The following is an 18,685-nucleotide window of genomic DNA, read 5'->3' on the forward strand; positions in this document are numbered from 1 at the left end:
TATCTGCTATTATGAGGTTGAGGCATGAGTTCTCTCTGATATATTTCAATCCTCTTTCTCTTGTGAGTAATCTCTGAGGTGCAGGCAGGTTCCCAGTGGCTAGGAGCTGTACTCCCACTCCTAACCCAGGACCTGTGAATGTTGGGAGCCTGAAGATGCCATTCTGATTTGACTGTGCCTTGCTTCCTGTCTCTATCGGAGGTTTCATCCTTAGCCTCTGCTCAGTCTGAACCTGCCTACCTGACCCTTTTCACCCATTCTCTTCAATAAGAATCACTCGAATACTTCATGAGAAATAGATGCAGTGCCAGAGGACTGGTGGATAGCTAATGTTTAAGACGGGGACAGAACAGGTCCAGGGAATTATAGACCAGTCAGCTTAACATCAAATAATGAAATCCTTACTAAAGGAGAGAATAGAAGAACGTCTAGAAATGTGAAAAATAATAATGAATAGTCAGTATGGATGTCAAAAGGGCAGCCTTGCTTGGCCAACTTTGTTGAATTGTTGAGGAGGGTAATGGAGCGAGCAGACGATGGTAATGCAGTCGGTGTAATGTACCTGGATTTTCACAAGGCCTGCGGGAAGGTGCCCACAATAGAGGCATGAATAAGGTCAGAGAACGTGGAGCCAGGGGATCAGTGCCAGAATGGATTGCTAGCTCCCTTCAGGTCAAAGCAGCGAGTGGGAGTAAAGGGCCATTATTCAGGGTGACAGATGGTGAGAAGAGGAGTTCCGGAAGGATCGGTGCTGGGACTACCGCCCGCTCACAACATGCATTAATGATTTGGACTTTGGAATCTAAAACCCGTTTTTTCTACATGTGCAGATGACACAAAATTGGCGGGGGGGCTTATTGTCAATACCGAGGAGCAAATTACAGGAGGACTTGAGAAACTTGCAGAATGAGCAAAAGGAATTTAACACAGATAAACATGGAGTTAGTACATTTTGGTCGGAAGAATAGGGAGGGCACATTGCTTGGAAACAGTGAGTCTCGGTGGGGTAGATGAACAAAGGCATCTCAAAGTACAAATACACCAATCACTAAGGTTACTCCAGAGGTTAGCAAGGCCAGAACAAACCAATCCAAGCACTGGGCTTTATTTCTGAAGGGACAGCATTGAAAAGTATGGAAATTATGCTAAGCTGTATCGAACCTAGGTTAGGCCACACTTTGAGCGCTTTGTACAGTTCTGGTCAGCATATTATAAAAAGGATATAGAGGCACTGGAGAGGGGCAGAGAGGTTTGCAAGGATCATTCCAGAAATCTATGGGTATACATATCGGGGAAGGATTGACAGGCTGAGGGGTGACCTAATGGAGGTCTTTAAAATTCTGAAAAGTTTTGATCGAGTGGATAGAGAGAGAATGTTTTCCCTTGTGGAGAAGAGCAGAACTAGGGGCCCATCGATATGAGACAGTCACTAATAAATCCAATGTTGAATTCAGGAGAAACTTCTTCACCCAGAGAGTGGGTAGAATGTGGGACTCGCTCCCACAGGGAGTGGGGAGAATGTGGGACTCGCTCCCACAGGGAGTGGGGAGAATGTGGGACTCGCTCCCACAGGGAGTGGGAGAATGTGGGACTCGCTCCCACAGGGAGTGGGGAGAATGTGGGACTCGCTCCCACAGGGAGTGGGGAGAATGTGGGACTCGCTCCCACAGGGAGTGGGGAGAATGTGGGACTCGCTCCCACGGGGAGTGGGGAGAATGTGGGACTTGCTCCCACAGGAGTGGGGAGAATGTGGGACTCGCTCCCACAGGGAGTGGGGAGATGTGGGACTCGCTCCCACGGGGAGTGGGGAGAATGTGGGACTCGCTCCCACGGGGAGTGGTCGAGGTGAATAGTGTCGATACATTAGGGGGAAGCTGGATAAACACATGAGGGTGACAGGAATAGGAGGTCACGATGATAGATTTAGATGAGGAAAGATGGGAGAAGTCTCCAGTGGAGTAGAAACTCCAGCATGGACTGGTTAGGCTGAATGGTCTGTTTTTGCGCTGTCTGTCACAATGTACATAATTCCCATCTCCAACTCCCCCTGTCCCTCTCTGACTTTCCTACTCACTCTGGCACACATTCTCACACTGTCTCCCCTCCCTGTTTCCCTCTCTCTCTCTCTTGCTGTCTCCCTCTCACTCCATTTCTCTCCCTGACAGTCTCTCTCTCTCTCTCTCTCTCTCTCCTTCCTTTCTCATTTTTTTCTCACTTCCTCAGGCCGTTTTTCGAGGGGATGTCTCAGTCCAGTTCACAGACGGAGATCGGAAGCCTGAACAGTAAAGGCAGCCTCAATAAGGAGTTAGCAGCCCGGTGAGTGACACGGTCAGTGGTATCCAGGAATCATCTTGGGCTGGGGTGTTTGAGCTGATGGATCAGGAATTGGGGAGGGGGGGTGGGGGTGGGGAGATGTAGACACAGGAAACAGACGGTCTAATATTCCCACTTTTTGCTTTTCCCCATTCCCGTGCCGACCAGATGGAGGCGTTGCCGTCGGAAAAACTTCGAGCATCCCGCAGCAAACTCCAGGAGGAGGTGATGGCAGAGGCTGAGGCTCTGGTAAAGTCCAGCATCAGAAACCTCAGCTCTGGGCGGGTAGGCTCGGGTTTAGAGGTGTCAGCAAGTCTCAGTGTGTGCCACCCGCTTTGCAGTCAGACCCTCATAGCATTGAGACACAGTCCAGAGATTGGACCCCCATAATCCAAGCCAAAGCACAGTACGAAGGGAACTCTGCATGTCGGAGGGTCAGTGCTGAGGGAGCGCCGCACTGTCGGAGGGTCAGTGCTGAGGGAGCGCCGCACTGTCGGAGGGTCAGTGCTGAGGGAGCGCCGCACTGTCAGAGGGTCAGTGCTGAGGGAGCGCCACACTGTCGGAGGGTCAGTACTGAGGGAGCGCCGCACTGTCGGAGGGTCAGTACTGAGGGAGCGCCGCACTGTCGGAGGGTCAGTACTGAGGGAGCGCCGCACTGTCGGAGGGTCAGTACTGAGGGAGCGCTGCACTGTCGGAGGGTCAGCGCTGAGGGAGTGCCGCACTGTCAGAGGGTCAGTGCTGAGGGAGCGCCACACTGTCGGAGGGTCAGTACTGAGGGAGCACCGCACTGTCGGAGGGTCAGTACTGAGGGAGCGCCGCACTGTCGGAGGGTCAGTACTGAGGGAGCGCCGCACTGTCGGAGGGTCAGTACTGAGGGAGCGCCGCACTGTCGGAGGGTCAGTGCTGAGGGAGCGCCGCACTGTCAGAGGGTCAGTACTGAGGGAACGCCGCACTGTCGGATGGTCAGTGCTGAGGGAGTGCCGCACTGTCGGAGGGTCAGTGCTGAGGGAGCGCCCCACTGTCGGAGGGTCAGTACTGAGGAGTGCCGCGCTGTCGGAGGTCAGTACTGAGGGAGCGCCGCGCTGTCGGAGGGTCAGTGCTGAGGGAGCGCCGCACTGTCGGAGGGTCAGTGCTGAGGGAGCGCCGCACCGTCGGAGGGTCAGTGCTGAGGGAGCGCCGCACTGTCGGAGGGTCAGTGCTGAGGGAGCGCCGCACTGTCGGAGGGTCAGTGCTGAGGGAGCGCCGCACTGTCGGAGGGTCAGTGCTGAGGGAGCGCCGCACTGTCGGAGGGTCAGTGCTGAGGGAGTGCCGCACTGTCGGAGGGTCAGTGCTGAGGGAGTGCCGCACTGTCGGAGGGTCAGTGCTGAGGGAGTGCCGCACTGTTGGTCTGCCTTTCTCACTCTCTTTCTACATGTCCTGCACCTCCCTCCGATTCCCATTATCCTGTGCGGTTTAGAATTGGATCCCAATGGCCGGAGCGTGTATTGACTTGTTGAATTGTTCCAACAGGAGTTGACTGAACAAGAGTTGCACAGTGAACTCAACACTTCCGGAACCATCCTCGACAAAACCAAAGCGCTTCCAAAAAGCGGCAAATCAGACTCTCAGATCTTTGCGTCTCCCAGGTGATTGGTGACGGGTCCCACACACACTGACTCTCACTGGGTACGGGTCCCACACCACTGACTCTCACTGGGTACGGGTCCCACACACACTGACTCTCACTGGGGTACGGGTCCCACACACACTGACTCTCACTGGGGTACGGGTCCCACACACACTGACTCTCACTGGGTACGGGTCCCACACACACTGACTCTCACTGGGGTACGGGTCCCACACACACTGACTCTCACTGGGTACGGGTCCCACACACACTGACTCTCACTGGGGTACGGGTCCCCACACACTGACTCTCACTGGGGTACGGGTCCCACACACACTGACTCTCACTGGGGTACGGGCTACACACACACTGACACTCACTGGGGTACGGGTCCCACACACACCGACTCTCACTGGGGTACGGGTCCCACACACACTGACTCTCACTGGGGTACGGGTCCCACACACACTGACTCTCACTGGGGTACGGGTCCCACACACACCGACTCTCACTGGGGTACGGGTCCCACACACACTGACTCTCACTGGGGTACGGGTCCCACACACACTGACTGTCACTGGGGTACGGGTCCCACACACACTGACTGTCACTGGGGTACGGGTCCCACACACACTGACTCTCACTGGGGTACGGGTCCCACACACACACTGACTCTCACTGGGGTACGGGTCCCACACACACTGACTCTCACTGGGGTACGGGTCCCACACACACTGACTCTCACTGGGGTACGGGTCCCACACACACTGACTCTCACTGGGGTACGGGTCCCACACACACTGACTCTCACTGGGGTAGGGGTCCCACACACACTGACTCTCACTGGGGTACGGGTCCCACACACACTGACTCTCACTGGGGTACGGGTCCCACACACACTGACTCTCACTGGGGTACGGGTCCCACACACACTGACTCTCACTGGGGTACGGGTCCCACACACACTGACTCTCACTGGGGTACGGGTCCCACACACGCTGACTCTCACTGGGGTACGGGTCCCACACACGCTGACTCTCACTGGGGTACGGGTCCCACACACACTGACTCTCACTGGGGTACGGGTCCCACACACACTGACTCTCACTGGGCTAGTGGTGATGTGTTGTTATTCTGTGTTTCAGTAAGGCTGACATTGTCCACACTCCAAAGCACAGGAGGACTCCACTGAAGGACAGACAGGTGTCCCGGGCACAGGGTGAGAGGGCTAACAGCTCTGACAGTGAGAGATCTCCAGAACTCAGTATCCAGGTAACAGGAGCAGGAGTTGCGGTGAATCCCGGGATTGGGGCTGAATTCCTTCCCTGTCAGATGTTTCGATGTTAATGTCGTTTTACAATTCTCCCTCCAGGTTCCTCGTAAAGTGGTTTATGATCAGTTAAATCAGATCCTGGTGTCCGACACCACAGTACCAGAGTCAGTGATCATGGTGAACACTGTGGACTGGCAGGGCCAGGTACGTAATCCAACAGCAGCACCGCAGCAGCCGTTTCCTGTTGGCTTTTGTTAACCATGGTGGGTGTTGTTTATCTGCTTCCCATTCCACCCTCCCAACCCTTAGATAGAGTTACACCCGGACCAACAGCTATTGCCTGCTACCCCCAGCCTCCTCTATCCCCCTTTCCATCGCCTCCTACCCTCACCCCTCCCCAGGGCCAGATTGAACACTGCTGCGAGGCAACTAATAGTCGAATATCACACTGATGTTTACTGTCTGAACTGGCACCTGTTAAATTGGGCGAGATATTGGTAGATGGAGCCCCTAATGCAGTGGGAGTCAGAGGGCAATACATGTGTCCAAAGGACGTATGAAATGGTCACTTTTGTTGGGAAGAATGAGAAGAGACTATAGAAAGTTAATGGTTTCATTATAAACGGGGTGAAGGAACGGAGAGACTTGGGAATGTACATACACTAATCTTTCAATGTGGCAGGACAGGTTGAGAAAATTGTTAAACAGGCATAGGGGATCCTTGACTTTATACAGGAATAGAGTACAAAAGCAAGGCTGAGATGTGAAACCCTTTCCAAACACGGGTTAGACCCCAGCGGGAGGATCCTGTCCAATTCTGGGCCCCACACTTTAGGAAGGATGTCAAGGTCTCGAAGAGGGTGCGGAGGAGATTTGTTGGAATGCTCCCAGGGATGAGGGACCTCAGTTCATGTGGAGAGACTGGGAGAAGCTGGGATTGTTCTCCTTAGAGCAGAGAAGGTTAAGGGGGAGATTGAATCGAGGCGTTCAAAATCAGGAAGGGTTTGGATCGAGTGAATAAGGAGAAACTGTTCCCAGTGGCAGGAGGGTCAGTAACCAGAGGGACACAGATTGAAGAGAATCGGGAAAAGAGCCAGAGGGGGAGATAAGGAGAATGTTTTTTTTTTACACAGCGAGTTGTTGTGATCTGGAAGGCGCTGCCTGAAAGGGCGGTGGAAGCAGATTCAATAGGAACTTTCAAAAGGTGGGGAATGAGATAAATACTCGAAAAGGAGAAATTTGCAGGACTGTGGGGAAACTTTCATGTTGCCACCATAGTCACAGTGGGCTGAATGACCACCTCCTGTGTTACCTCAATCCTTGTCTGTGTTTCTTTGTGAAGCGTTATGTCACTTCTTAACAATTACGAATACACGCAGACACACACGCAGACGCAGACACACACGCAGACACACACACACGCAGACACACACACACGCAGACACACACACACACACGCAGACACACACACACACACGCAGACACACACACACGCAGACACACACACACGCAGACACACACACACGCAGACGCAGACACACACGCTCACACACACACGCAGACACACACACACGCAGACACACACACACGCAGACACACACACACGCAGACACACACACACGCAGACACACACACACGCACATACACACACACACACGCACGCACACACACACACACACTCACATACACACGCACGCACGCACACACACTCACATACACACGCACGCACACACACACACACACTCACATACACACACACGCACGCACACACACACACTCACATACACACACACGCACGCACACACACACACTCACACACACACACGCACTCACATACACACACACGCACGCACACACACACACTCACATACACACACACGCACGCACACACACACACTCACATACACACACACGCACGTACACACACACTCACATACACACACACGCACGCACACACACACACTCACATACACACACACGCACGCACACACACACACACACATACACACACACGCACGCACACACACACACACACACATACACACGCACACACGCAGACACACACACACGCAGACACACACACACACACACAGACGCAGACACACACGCAGACACACACACACACACACGCAGACACACACACACGCAGACACACACACACACGCAGACACACACACACACACACGCAGACACACACACACACACACACGCAGACACACACACACACACGCAGACACACACACACACACGCAGACACACACACACACACGCAGACACACACACACACACACACGCAGACACACACACACACACGCAGACACACACACGCAGACACACACACACACACACACGCAGACACACACACACGCAGACACACACACACACGCAGACACACACGCAGACACACACACGCAGACACGCACACGCACACACACGCAGACACGCACACACACGCAGACACGCACACACACGCAGACACACACACACACGCAGACACACACACACGCAGACACACACACACGCAGACACACACACGCAGACACACACACACACGCAGACACACACACACGCAGACACACACACACGCAGACAGACACACACACACACGCAGACACACACACACGCAGACACACACACACACGCAGACACACACACACACGCAGACACACACACACGCAGACACACACACACGCAGACAGACACACACACACACACGCAGACACACACACACACGCAGACACACACACACGCGCAGACACACACACACGCGCAGACACACACACGCAGACACACACACGCAGACACACACACGCAGACACACACACACACGCAGACACACACGCAGACACACACACACACGCAGACACACACACACGCAGACACACACACACACACGCAGACACACACACACACGCAGACACACACACACACGCAGACACACACACACACGCAGACACACACACACATGCAGACACACACGCAGACACATAGACACACACACACGCAGACACATAGACACACACACACGCAGACACATACACACACACACACGCAGACACACTCAGACACGCACACGCAGACACACTCAGACACACACACACACGCAGACACACACACACACAGCTGTCTTCTTCTGAACCCAAGCTTCCTGTGTAAAAAAATAGGAAGTCATTTTGTTCCTTATTCTACACCAGAGGGCAATACATCCGGGATTTAGCACATCCTACTGTCAGGTTTTTTATATAACACTTCCTTTTAACTAAAATGTCCTTTTACAAAAATGCATAAACATTAGACAGAAACATCACTTCTCCTCCCCCTTTATCCAGGAGCAAATCGGTCAGGCGGTTTGCAGATTCCCTTTGGTCCAGAGAGGAGTGTTGGCTTAGATATCTCAGCTTGTTTGCTTAGGAATGGAAGGTTCTGCTGTTTTACTGGTTTCTGTTCAGGTTCAACAGTCGCAGCTACAGGCGCTACAGGTTTGTCAGTTGAATCAAGTTGGGTTTCACCAACTGGAACAGATGTTTCCCAGAAATCTTCCACTGTGACTGGAGATCCCTGGAAATTTGGTTCCTTGGATTTGGCTTCTCTAATCTGGTCAGTGTGTCTCTTCCAGATTGTACAGGAAGATTCAACATCATAGGTCAGTGATCCTCGAGGCTTGATGATTCTTCCCAGGAGCCACTTTGGTGTCCCACAGTAATCTCAGACCCAAACAGACTGATCCAGATTAAACCCACCAGCGGGTTTACTTGTGTCATGTGACCTTTTCTGATCAAGTTGCCTTGAACCAATCTTTCCTTTCAAAACCGGACAAACCAAATCCATTCCAGTACGCAGTCATCTTCCAAACATCAGCTCAGCAGGAGATACGCCTGTTGTTGAATGTGGAGTGTTATGATACATCATCAGAAAGTTCTTTAGCTTCACCTTCCAATCTGTTTGCGTCCTCCCCTTCAATGTGGCTGTTTTGAATGTCTGGACAAAGTGCTCCACTTCACCATTTGAGGGTGGGTGGGAAGGCGAGGTGAGAATCTGCTTGGTCCCATTGTTTTTCAGCAATATTTGGAATTCACATGATGTGAACTGTGTGCCAATGTCAGACACGATCGCTCCGGCAATCCGAAAGAGCATCAATGGTCTTTGCTGAAGTGGTCAACGAGGCCACTTTGTGAGGGTGTCCACCACACTCAGGAACTCTGAGAAGTGGTCCGGCAAAGTCCACATGAAGTCTCTGCCATGGGTGGTCAGGCCAAGCCCACGGATGTAATGGGGCAGGCGCAGGAGAAGACTTCATTTCTTGGCATGGAAGGCAATCGCTGACCACGCCCTCGATGTCTTTCTCCAGGTGTGGCCGCCATACATGTAGATGAGCCAATGCTTTCATTTTGACGATTCCCATGTGACCGAGGTGAAGTTCTTCTAACACTTGTGTTTGGAATTTTGGAGGAATAACATCTCTGATTCCCCATAACAAACAACCATCCTGCAGAATCAGCTCAAATCTACGCAGGTAGTAAGTTTTAAGCTCAGTAGTCACTTCTTGTGGTACACACCAACCCTTCTGTGCGTACAGGTAAACTTTGGAGAGCACAGCATCCCTCTGCGTTTCCAGTTGAATTTGATCCGCTTGAATATCTATGTCTATCAGGGTCACATTGAAAGCAGTGACTTCACATTGGCTTGTGGAGCTGTGGTGTAACGGAAATCTGGAAAGTGCATCTGCATTTCCATGATTCTCAGTACAGCAAAATGTCGTTTCGCACTGGTGAGCAGATAAGATCAGTGCCCACCTTTGTAGGCGTGCAGTGGCAAGTGTCAGGGTTTGTGACTTTGGGCTAAGCAACCAGGTCAAAGGCTTGTGATCTGTAATTAATGTGAATTTACGCCCATAGGAATATTGGTGGAACTTGTTGATTCTATAGATCAGTCCAAGAGCTTCCTTCTCAATTTGGGCATAATTTTGTTCTGCCTTGGACAATGTGTGTGAGGTGTAGGCAATGGGCCTTTCACTGCCATCAGGAAATGTGTGGGAGATGACAGCTCCAACACCATATCCAGATGCATCACAAACCGGGCTGACAGGTAACTTTTCATTGAAATGTGCCAGGACTTTAGCAGAAGTGAGCTCTTGCTTGAGTTCCTCGAAACGTTCCTGACAGGCTTGTGACCTGCCCCATTTTGCATTCTTCTTCAGCAGGTTATTCAGTGGTGCTGTCTTGGTAGCCAAACTGGAAATGAACTTGCTGTAGTAATTCACCAGTCCCTAAAAACGAACAAAGCTCCTTAATGTTTTTGGGCTGTGGTGTATTCACCACTGCCTCCACCTTTCTCAGTGAGGCTGAGAGGCCAGTTTCATTGATCACATGTCCCAGGTACACCCCTGAGGGCTTCAGGAATGAGCATTTGGATTTCTTACAGCGGATGCTGTATTTTTCCAGTCTATGCAGGACCCTGTCTAAGTTCTGGAAATGAGTTGGGAGGTATTTCCCGGTGATGAGCTTGTTGCCTGGAAGCAGATTACACCAGGGAGACCCCTGCAGTATTTTGTCCATGGTCCTGCTGGAATAAGGCTGGTGATGACGTGATTCTGAATGGTCATCGTTGTATTGATCGAGACCCCTGTGTGTGCGCTGATGGTTGTAAAACTTCCTGGAATTTTCACTCAGCTGCATTTGTAAAAATGCCTGTGACAGGTCGAGCTTTGTAAATAATTCGCCTCCATTCAGAGCAGCAAACAGGTCCTCAATTTTCGGTAGAGGGTACTGATGCACTTCCAGGAAAGGATTAGTGGTGATTTGATATTCGGATAGACCTGCCATCCTTCACTACTGGGACTAATTGGAACTGCCCCTTTGCGTAATCAACTTTCTCACTTATCGCAAAGTTTTCAGTTTGTTCTAGTCCCTGCTCGATTTCCTGTTGCATTGAGTGGGGAACTGAATGTGCTTTGAAGAACCTTGGAGAAGCTTCGGACTTCACTGCAAGTTTGGCTACAATGTCTTTAATAACTTGAAGAACTTCTCTGAAGACATCAGTATGTCTAACAAGGACTGCAACATGGGGCTGCAATGCACTTTATTTATTTTATTCCAGTCCAGCCGAATTTCCTTTAGCCAGTTCCTGCCCTTAAGCGATGGGCGATCACTTTTCACAATGAAAAGTGGCAACCTTGCTATTTGAATGGACCTTTTTCCAAGTATATTCCCAGGCCTCACCAGTGTAGGTGCTAAGCCGGAGGAGGGTTTTCTCCAAAGGGCATTTCTTGGAAATTTCCTCCCATGTCTTCTCTGAAGCAATAGAAACAGATGTTCCAGTGCCAACCTCCATTTCAACCATTTAGCCGTTTAAAGCAATGCCAACATTTAGTCCTTCACCTAGTTTCAGATGAGACTGAATGCAATACAATTGCTCTTCCTCAATGTCGCTGTTAGTTTCACCTTCCGTCTCGCCGGGACTTGCATTACTTTTGTATTTTGTTTCCAAGTAATGCGTCTTTTTAAACTGCCTGTTTATTTTCAAGCGTGACTTGTCTGTGTGCTCCTCGTGACGCTGTTTTCTTGGCGGTACTGCCTTACTGTGATCAGCCTCTGATCTACATGCACGCTGTATGTGTCCTTTTTTTCCACAGTAGTGACAATCAGCGGTTTTCCACTCACAGGCTTCTGCATTAAGCCCAATTCCATTACAGCGGCAACATGCTTGAAAGCGAGTGTACCCGGACTCTACTATTTTAACTTCAGCGTTGTTAAAATGCGCTTTCAAATCTCCAGCTTGTTTCTCTGCCATTTTTATGCTTTGTGCCATCTCGAATGCTTTCCACAGTGTCAACTCTTGCTCCGCTAACAATCTACGACCAAATTCTTTCATTCCTTAGTCCGCAAACCAGGCGATCACGCAACGCTTCTTCCAGGTAACCTTTAAAGTCGCAATGCTCCACTGATTTTCTCAACTCGGGCAGGACCTGGGAATCCGACTCACTCTCATGGCTGCTCTCTTCAGTGAAACTTGAATCTCTCAGCCAGTCGTTGCTGCTCCGGGATGGAAGTGCTTTCTCAAAACGTCCACAAGCTCTTTAAAGCTTTTACCTGCTGGTTTGTCAGGAGCAATGAGATTTCTCAGTTAATTGAAATTTTTCATTGTGATGACTGTCAGAAACACTGAGGCCTGCTTTTCCCCTTCAACTTCATTCCCAACGAAAAACTGTTCCACTTGCTCAACATAAACGACAAGGTCCATAAGCCGCTGGATCAAAAGCCTCTAAAGTCCCGAATAATGATGCTGCCATTTGTGTCACCATTTGAAGTATTTTGTCACTTAGCAATTAAGAACACGCACACACACACAGCTATCTGCTTCTGAACCCCAGCCTCCTGTGTTATTCCTTATTCTACACCAGAGGACAATACATCCGGCACTTAGCAAACCCTACTGTCAGCTTTTTAATATAACACTTCTTTTTAATTAAATATCATTTTTCAAAAAAGCATAAATGTTAAAGGCAAACATCACACTTTGCAAAGATGATTCACTTGGATTGATGTATCTGTGCTCTAGGGCAAAGGCTGCTCCAGCTCACGTGTCTGTTGACTCAGCTGACTGTCCCCTTGGAGTTCTCCAGGCCCCTCAGCCTGGGATTGCCCCCTCCTCCAGGCCCCTCAGCCTGGGATTGCCCCCTCCTCCAGGCCCCTCAGCCTGGGATTGCCCCCTCCTCCAGGCCTGACAATAGTCCTTTCACTCCTGAGACTCATACAGGATCAGGGGGGTGGCCATCCAGCCCCTACAGTCTGTCCATCCATTCATTTAGCTCATGTCTGATCTGTATCTTAACTCCATCTACCCACCTTGGTTCCGTAACCCTTAATCCCCTCACCCAACAAAAATCTATCAATCTCAGTTTTTACATTTTTAATTGACCCCCAGCCTCAACAGCTCTTTGTGGGAGAGAGTTCCGGATTTCCGCTCCCCTTTGTGTGAGGAAGTGCTTCCCGACATCGCCCCTGAACGGCCTGGCTCCCATTTTAAGGTTCTGCCTCCATGTTCTGGACTCCAACCCCCTCCCCGCCACCCCACAGCAGAGGAAATAGTTTCTCTCTATTAACTCTATCGAATCCTTTAATCATCTTAAACTCCTCGATTAGATCATCCCTTAATCGCATACGCTCAAGGGAATTCAAGTCTACTGTATGTGACCTGACCTTGTAATTTCACTAGTACAGTGTGAAATCTTATTAACAGTGAGATTCTCTCTCCATGACATTGTCTCTCTACCCTCCCCCACAGTATGTCTCCGAGCTCCTCCTTGAACAGAATAAAGCCATCATTTGCACGTGCTCCATGATAGAGGTTCAAACCTGCCTTTCTGCCATCCTCACACGGATACAGCGCTAGTGAGTACACCAATCAGTAAAGATTAGTGACTATGTCCTTGTCCATCCTGCAGTTAGCGCTCAGCTTGTAGCATGTGCACCTCGGGGCCAAGTGATCATGGGAACAAACATTGTAGCAGAGAACTTTCTCCCGCAATCTAGGCTGACCCTCCTGATGTCAGTGCGGAGGGAGTGCCGCACTGTCGGAGGGTCAGTGCTGAGGGAGCGCCGCACTGTTGGAGGGTCAGTGCTGAGGGAGCGCTGCACTGTAGGTGGGTCAGTGCTGAGGAACGCCGCACTGTCGGAGGGTCAGTACTGAGGGAGCGCCGCACTGTCGGAGGGTCAGTACTGAGGGAGCACCGCACTGTCGGAGGGTCAGTGCTGAGGGAGCGCCGCACTGTCGGAGGGTCAGTGCTGAGGGTGCGCCGCACTGTCGGAGGGTCAGTGCTGAGGGAGGGCCGCACTGTCGGAGGGTCAATACTGAAGGGGTGCCGCACTGTCGGAGGGTCAGTGCCGAGGGAGTGCCGCACTGTCGGAGGGTCAGTGCTGAGGGAGTGACGCACTGTCAGAGGGTCAGTAATGAGGGAGCGCCACACTGTCGGAGGGTCAGTAATGAGGGAGCGCCGCACTGTCGGAGGGTCAGTGCTGAGGGAGCGCCGCACTGTCGGAGGGTCAGTGCTGAGGGAGCGCCGCACTGTCAGAGGGTCAATACTGAAGGGGTGCCGCACTGTCAGAGGGTCAGTGCCGAGGGAGTGCCGCACTGTCGGAGGGTCAGTGCTGAGGGAGTGACGCACTGTCAGAGGGTCAGTAATGAGGGAGTGCCACACTGTCGGAGGGTCAGTAATGAGGGAGCGCCGCACTGTCGGAGGGTCAGTGCTGAGGGAGCGCCGCACTGTCGGAGGGTCAGTGCTGAGGGAGCGCCGCACTGTCAGAGGGTCAGTAATGAGGGTGTGCTGCACTGTCGGAGGGTCAGTGCTGAGGGAGCACCGCCTTTCGGAGGGTCAGTGCTGAGGGAGCGCCGCACTGTCGGAGGGTCAGTAATGAGGGAGCGCCACACTGTCGGAGGGTCAGTGCTGAGGGAGCGCCGCACTGTCGGAGGGTCAGGACTGAGGGAGCGCCGCACTGTCGGAGGGTCAGTACTGAGGGAGCGCCGCACTGTCGGAGGGTCAGTGCTGGGGGAGTGCCGCACTGTCGGAGGGTCAGTGCTGAGGGAGTGCCGCACTGTCAGAGGGTCAGTAATGAGGGAGTGCCGCACTGTCGGAGGGTCAGTAATGAGGGAGCGCCGCACTGTCGGAGGGTCAGTGCTGGGGGAGTAACGCTCTGCTGCAGCATTGTCATTCAAATAAGATATTAAATTGACGCCCCATCTGCTCTCAGCTGGGTGTGAAAGATCTCTCCGATATCAGTGTGTGGTAGAGTAGCTGTTTGAGGGTTAGGTTTGTGTAGTTATTCTGGGGCTGGAATAACGATCAGACGTGTGTGAGGAGCTTGTGGGTTTGAGTGATGGATGGCTTAATTTGTTGGGTAGATGTTTGTGGGGTTGGGGAATGGGCATCAGGGTTTGTGAGTTTTGGGGGAACAGGGATTGGGGTCCAGGGTTTGGGGGGGGAATGGGTTCAAGGTTTTATTGGAAAGGGGATTGGGGTCCAGGGTTTGGGGAAAAGGGGATTGGGTTCAGGGTTTGGGGAATAGGGGATTGGGGTTCAGGGTTTGGGAGGATTGGGGATTGGGGTTCGGGGTTTGGGAGGATTGGGGTTCGGAGTTTGGGGAAAAGGGGATTGGGGTTCAGGGTTTGGGAGGATTGGGGGTTGGGGTTCCAGGCTTGGGAGGATTGGGGTTCAGGGTTTGGGGAAAGGGGGATTGGGGTTCAGGGTTTGGGAGGATTGGGGGTTGGGGTTCAGGGTTTGGGAGGATTGGGGATTGGGGTTCAGGGTTTGGGGAAAAGGGGATTGCGGTTCAGGGTTTGGGAGGATTGGGGATTGGGGTTCAGAGTTTGGGGAAAAGGGGATTGGGGTTCAGGGTTTGGAGGATTGGGGGTTGGGGTTCAGGGTTTGGGAGGATTGGGGTTCAGGGTTTGGGGAAAAGGGGATTGGGGTTCAGGGTTTGGGAGGATTGGGGTTTGGGGTTCAGGGTTTGGGGGGATTGGGGATTGGGGTTCAGGGTTTGGGAGGATTGGGGGTTGGGGTTCAGGGTTTGGGGGATTGGGGTTCAGGGTTTGGAGGATTGGGGGTTGGGGTTCAGGGTTTGGGGGGATTGGGGTTCAGGGTTTGGGGAAAAGGGGATTGGGGTTCAGGGTTTGGGGGGATTGGGGTTCAGGGTTTGGGTGGATTGGGGGTTGGGGTTCAGGGTTTGGGAGGATTGGGGTTCAGAGTTTGGGGAAAAGGGGATTGCGGTTCAGGGTTTGGGAGGATTGGGGGTTGGGGTTCACGGTTTGGGAGGATTGGGGATTGGGGTTCAGGGTTTGGGGGAAAGGGGTTTGGGGTTCAGGGTTTGGGAGGATTGGGGGTTGGGGTTCAGGGTTTGGGAGGATTGGGGATTGGGGTTCAGAGTTTGGGGAAAAGGGGATTGGGGTTCAGGGTTTGGGAGGGTTGGGGTTCAGGGTCTGGGAGGATTGGGGATTGGGGTTCAGGGTTTGGGAGGATTGGGGGTTGACGTTCAAGGTTTTATTGGAAAGGGGATTGGGGTCCAGGGTTTGGGGGATTGGGGCTCAGGGTTTGGGGGAATGGGGCTCAGGGTTTGGGGGAATGGGGCTCAGGGTTTGGGGGAATGGGGCTCAGGGTTTAGGGGAATGGGGGTCAGGGTTTGGGGGAATGGGGCTCAGGGTTTGGGGGAATGGGGCTCAGGGTTTGGGGGAATGGGGCTCAGGGTTTGGGAGAATGGGTGTCAGGGTTTGGGGGAATGGGGCTCAGGGTTTGGGGGAATGGGGCTCAGGGTTTGGGGGAATGGGGCTCAGGGTTTGGGGGAATGGGGCTCAGGGTTTAGGGGAATGGGGGTCAGGGTTTGGGGGAATGGGGCTCAGGGTTTGGGGGAATGGGGCTCAGGGTTTGGGGGAATGGGGCTCAGGGTTTGGGAGAATGGGTGTCAGGGTTTGGGGGAATGGGGCTCAGGGTTTGGGGGAATGGGGCTCAGGGTTTGGGGGAATGGGGCTCAGGGTTGGGGGAATGGGGCTCAGGGTTTGGGGCAATGGGTGTCAGGGTTTGGGGGAATGGGGCTCAGGGTTTGGGGGAATGGGGCTCAGGGTTTGGGGGAATGGGGCTCAGGGTTTGGGGGAATGGGGCTCAGGGTTTGGGGGAATGGGGATCAGGGTTTGGGGGAATGTGGGTCAGGGTTTGGGGGAATGGGGCTCAGGGTTTGGGGGAATGGGTGTCAGGGTTTGGGAGTTTTGGGGGATGAGGTCAGGGTTTTGGGGTCAGGGTTTTGGGGTCAGGGTTTTGGGGTCAGGGTTTTGGGGGTTGGGGTCAAGGTTTTGGGGGTTGGGGTCAGGGATTTGGGGGCTGGAGTCAAGGTTTTGGGGGTTGGGGACAGGGTTTGGGGGTTGGGGACAGGTTTTGGGGGTTGGGGACAGGGTTTTGGGGTTGGGGGTCAGGGATTATGGGGTTGGGGTCAGGGTTTTGGGGGTTGAGGTCAGGGATTTGGGGGCTGGGGTCGGGGTTTTGGGGGTTGGGGACAGGCTTTTGGGGGTTAGGGACATGGGTTTTGGGGGTTGGGGTCAGGGTTTTGGGGGTTGGGGTCAGGGTTTTGGGGGTTGGGGTCAGGGTTTTGGGGGTTGGGGACAGGGTTTTGGGGGTTGGGGTCAGGGTTTTGGGGGTTGGGGTCAGGGTTTTGGGGGTTGGGGACAGGGTTTTGGGGGTTGGGGGCAGGGTGTGGGGGTTGGGGTCAGGGTTTGGGGGTTTTGGTGGCAGGGTTTGGGAGTTGGGGTCAGGGATTTGGGGGTTGGGTTCAGGGATTTGGGGGTTCGGGTCAGGGATTTGGGGGTTTTGGGGTCAGGGTTTGGGGGTTTTGGGGTCAGGGTTTGGGGGTTGGGGTCAGGGATTTGCGGGTTGGGGGGCAGGGTTTGGGGGTTTTGGTGTCAGTGTTTGGGGGTTGGGGTCAGGATTTGGGGGTTGGGGTCAGGATTTGGGGTTGGGGTCAGGGATTTGGGGGTTGGCAGGGTTTGGGGGTTTTGGTGTCAGGGTTTGGGGGTTGGGGTCAGGGTTTGGGGGTTGCGGTCAGGGATTTGGGGGTTGGGGGCAGGGTTTGGGGGTTGGGGGCAGGGTTTGGGGGTTGGGGTCAGGGATTTGGGGGTTGGGGCAGGGTTTGGGGATTTTGTTGTCAGGGTTTGGGGGGTTGGGGTCAGGGTTTGGGGGTTGGGGTCAGGGATTTGGGGGTTGGGGTCAGGGATTTGGGGGTTGGGGGCAGGGTTTGGGGGTTTTGGTGTCAGTGTTTGGGGGTTGGGGTCAGGGTTTGGGGGTTGGAGTCAGGGATTTGGGGGTTGGGGGCAGGGTTTGGGGGTTTTGGGGTCAGGGATTTGGGGGTTGGGGGTGGGGTTTTGGGAGTTTTGGGGGTCCGGGGTTTAAGGATTTGCTGCTCCATGGTAGCCTTGCTATGCTAATTCCCTGGCCTTGTTGTAATCCGACAGCTGTAACTGTAATGCCCAGATGCCTCGACCAGTGAAGGTGGCAGCTATTGGTGGGCAGAGTTATCTCAGCGCCATCCTGAGATTCTTTGTGGAGCAGCTCGGCAACAAAACCTCCGACTGGCTCAACTACCTGAGGATCCTGCTCATTCCCCTGGGTGAGTGTCCCGTCCACCCCCTACCGGAGAGTGTCCCGTCCACCCCCTACCGGAGAGTGTCCCGTCCACCCCCTACCGGAGAGTGTCCCGTCCACCCCCTACCGGAGAGTGTCCCGTCCACCCCCTACCGGAGAGTGTCCCGTCCACCCCCTACCGGAGAGTGTCCCGTCCACCCCCTACCGGAGAGTGTCCCGTCCACCCCCTGTGAGGTACAGGGTGTGAGAGGGAGGGGGTGTGATGGGAAGCAGGTCTGGCGGGGAGGGGGTCTGGCGTGGAGGGGGTCTGGCGGGGACTGGGTCTGGCGGGGAGGGGGTGTGAGGTACAGGGTGTGATGGGGTGGGGGTGAGAGGT

The 18,685-nt window shown here is 53.4% G+C and overlaps 1 protein-coding gene across 1 annotated transcript in view; it reads left to right on the plus strand.

The window, feature by feature from the left end:
• The window catches only part of LOC144677849 (phosphofurin acidic cluster sorting protein 1-like), a gene marked incomplete at both ends in the record, with an annotated part of 25,175 nt that extends 6,841 nt beyond the window's left edge, over positions 1-18,334 (plus strand). The window contains 7 exon segments of the mRNA XM_078537853.1: positions 2,224-2,335; positions 2,482-2,562; positions 3,823-3,938; positions 5,065-5,191; positions 5,292-5,396; positions 13,476-13,582; positions 18,180-18,334. Coding sequence (XP_078393979.1) covers positions 2,224-2,335; positions 2,482-2,562; positions 3,823-3,938; positions 5,065-5,191; positions 5,292-5,396; positions 13,476-13,582; positions 18,180-18,334 — 803 coding nt within the window.
• Between the last annotated feature and the right edge of the window lie 351 nt (positions 18,335-18,685).

Source organism: Cetorhinus maximus, unplaced genomic scaffold (assembly GCF_964194155.1).
Source record: "Cetorhinus maximus unplaced genomic scaffold, sCetMax3.hap1.1 HAP1_SCAFFOLD_3174, whole genome shotgun sequence".
Lineage (NCBI taxonomy): Eukaryota > Metazoa > Chordata > Chondrichthyes > Lamniformes > Cetorhinidae > Cetorhinus > Cetorhinus maximus.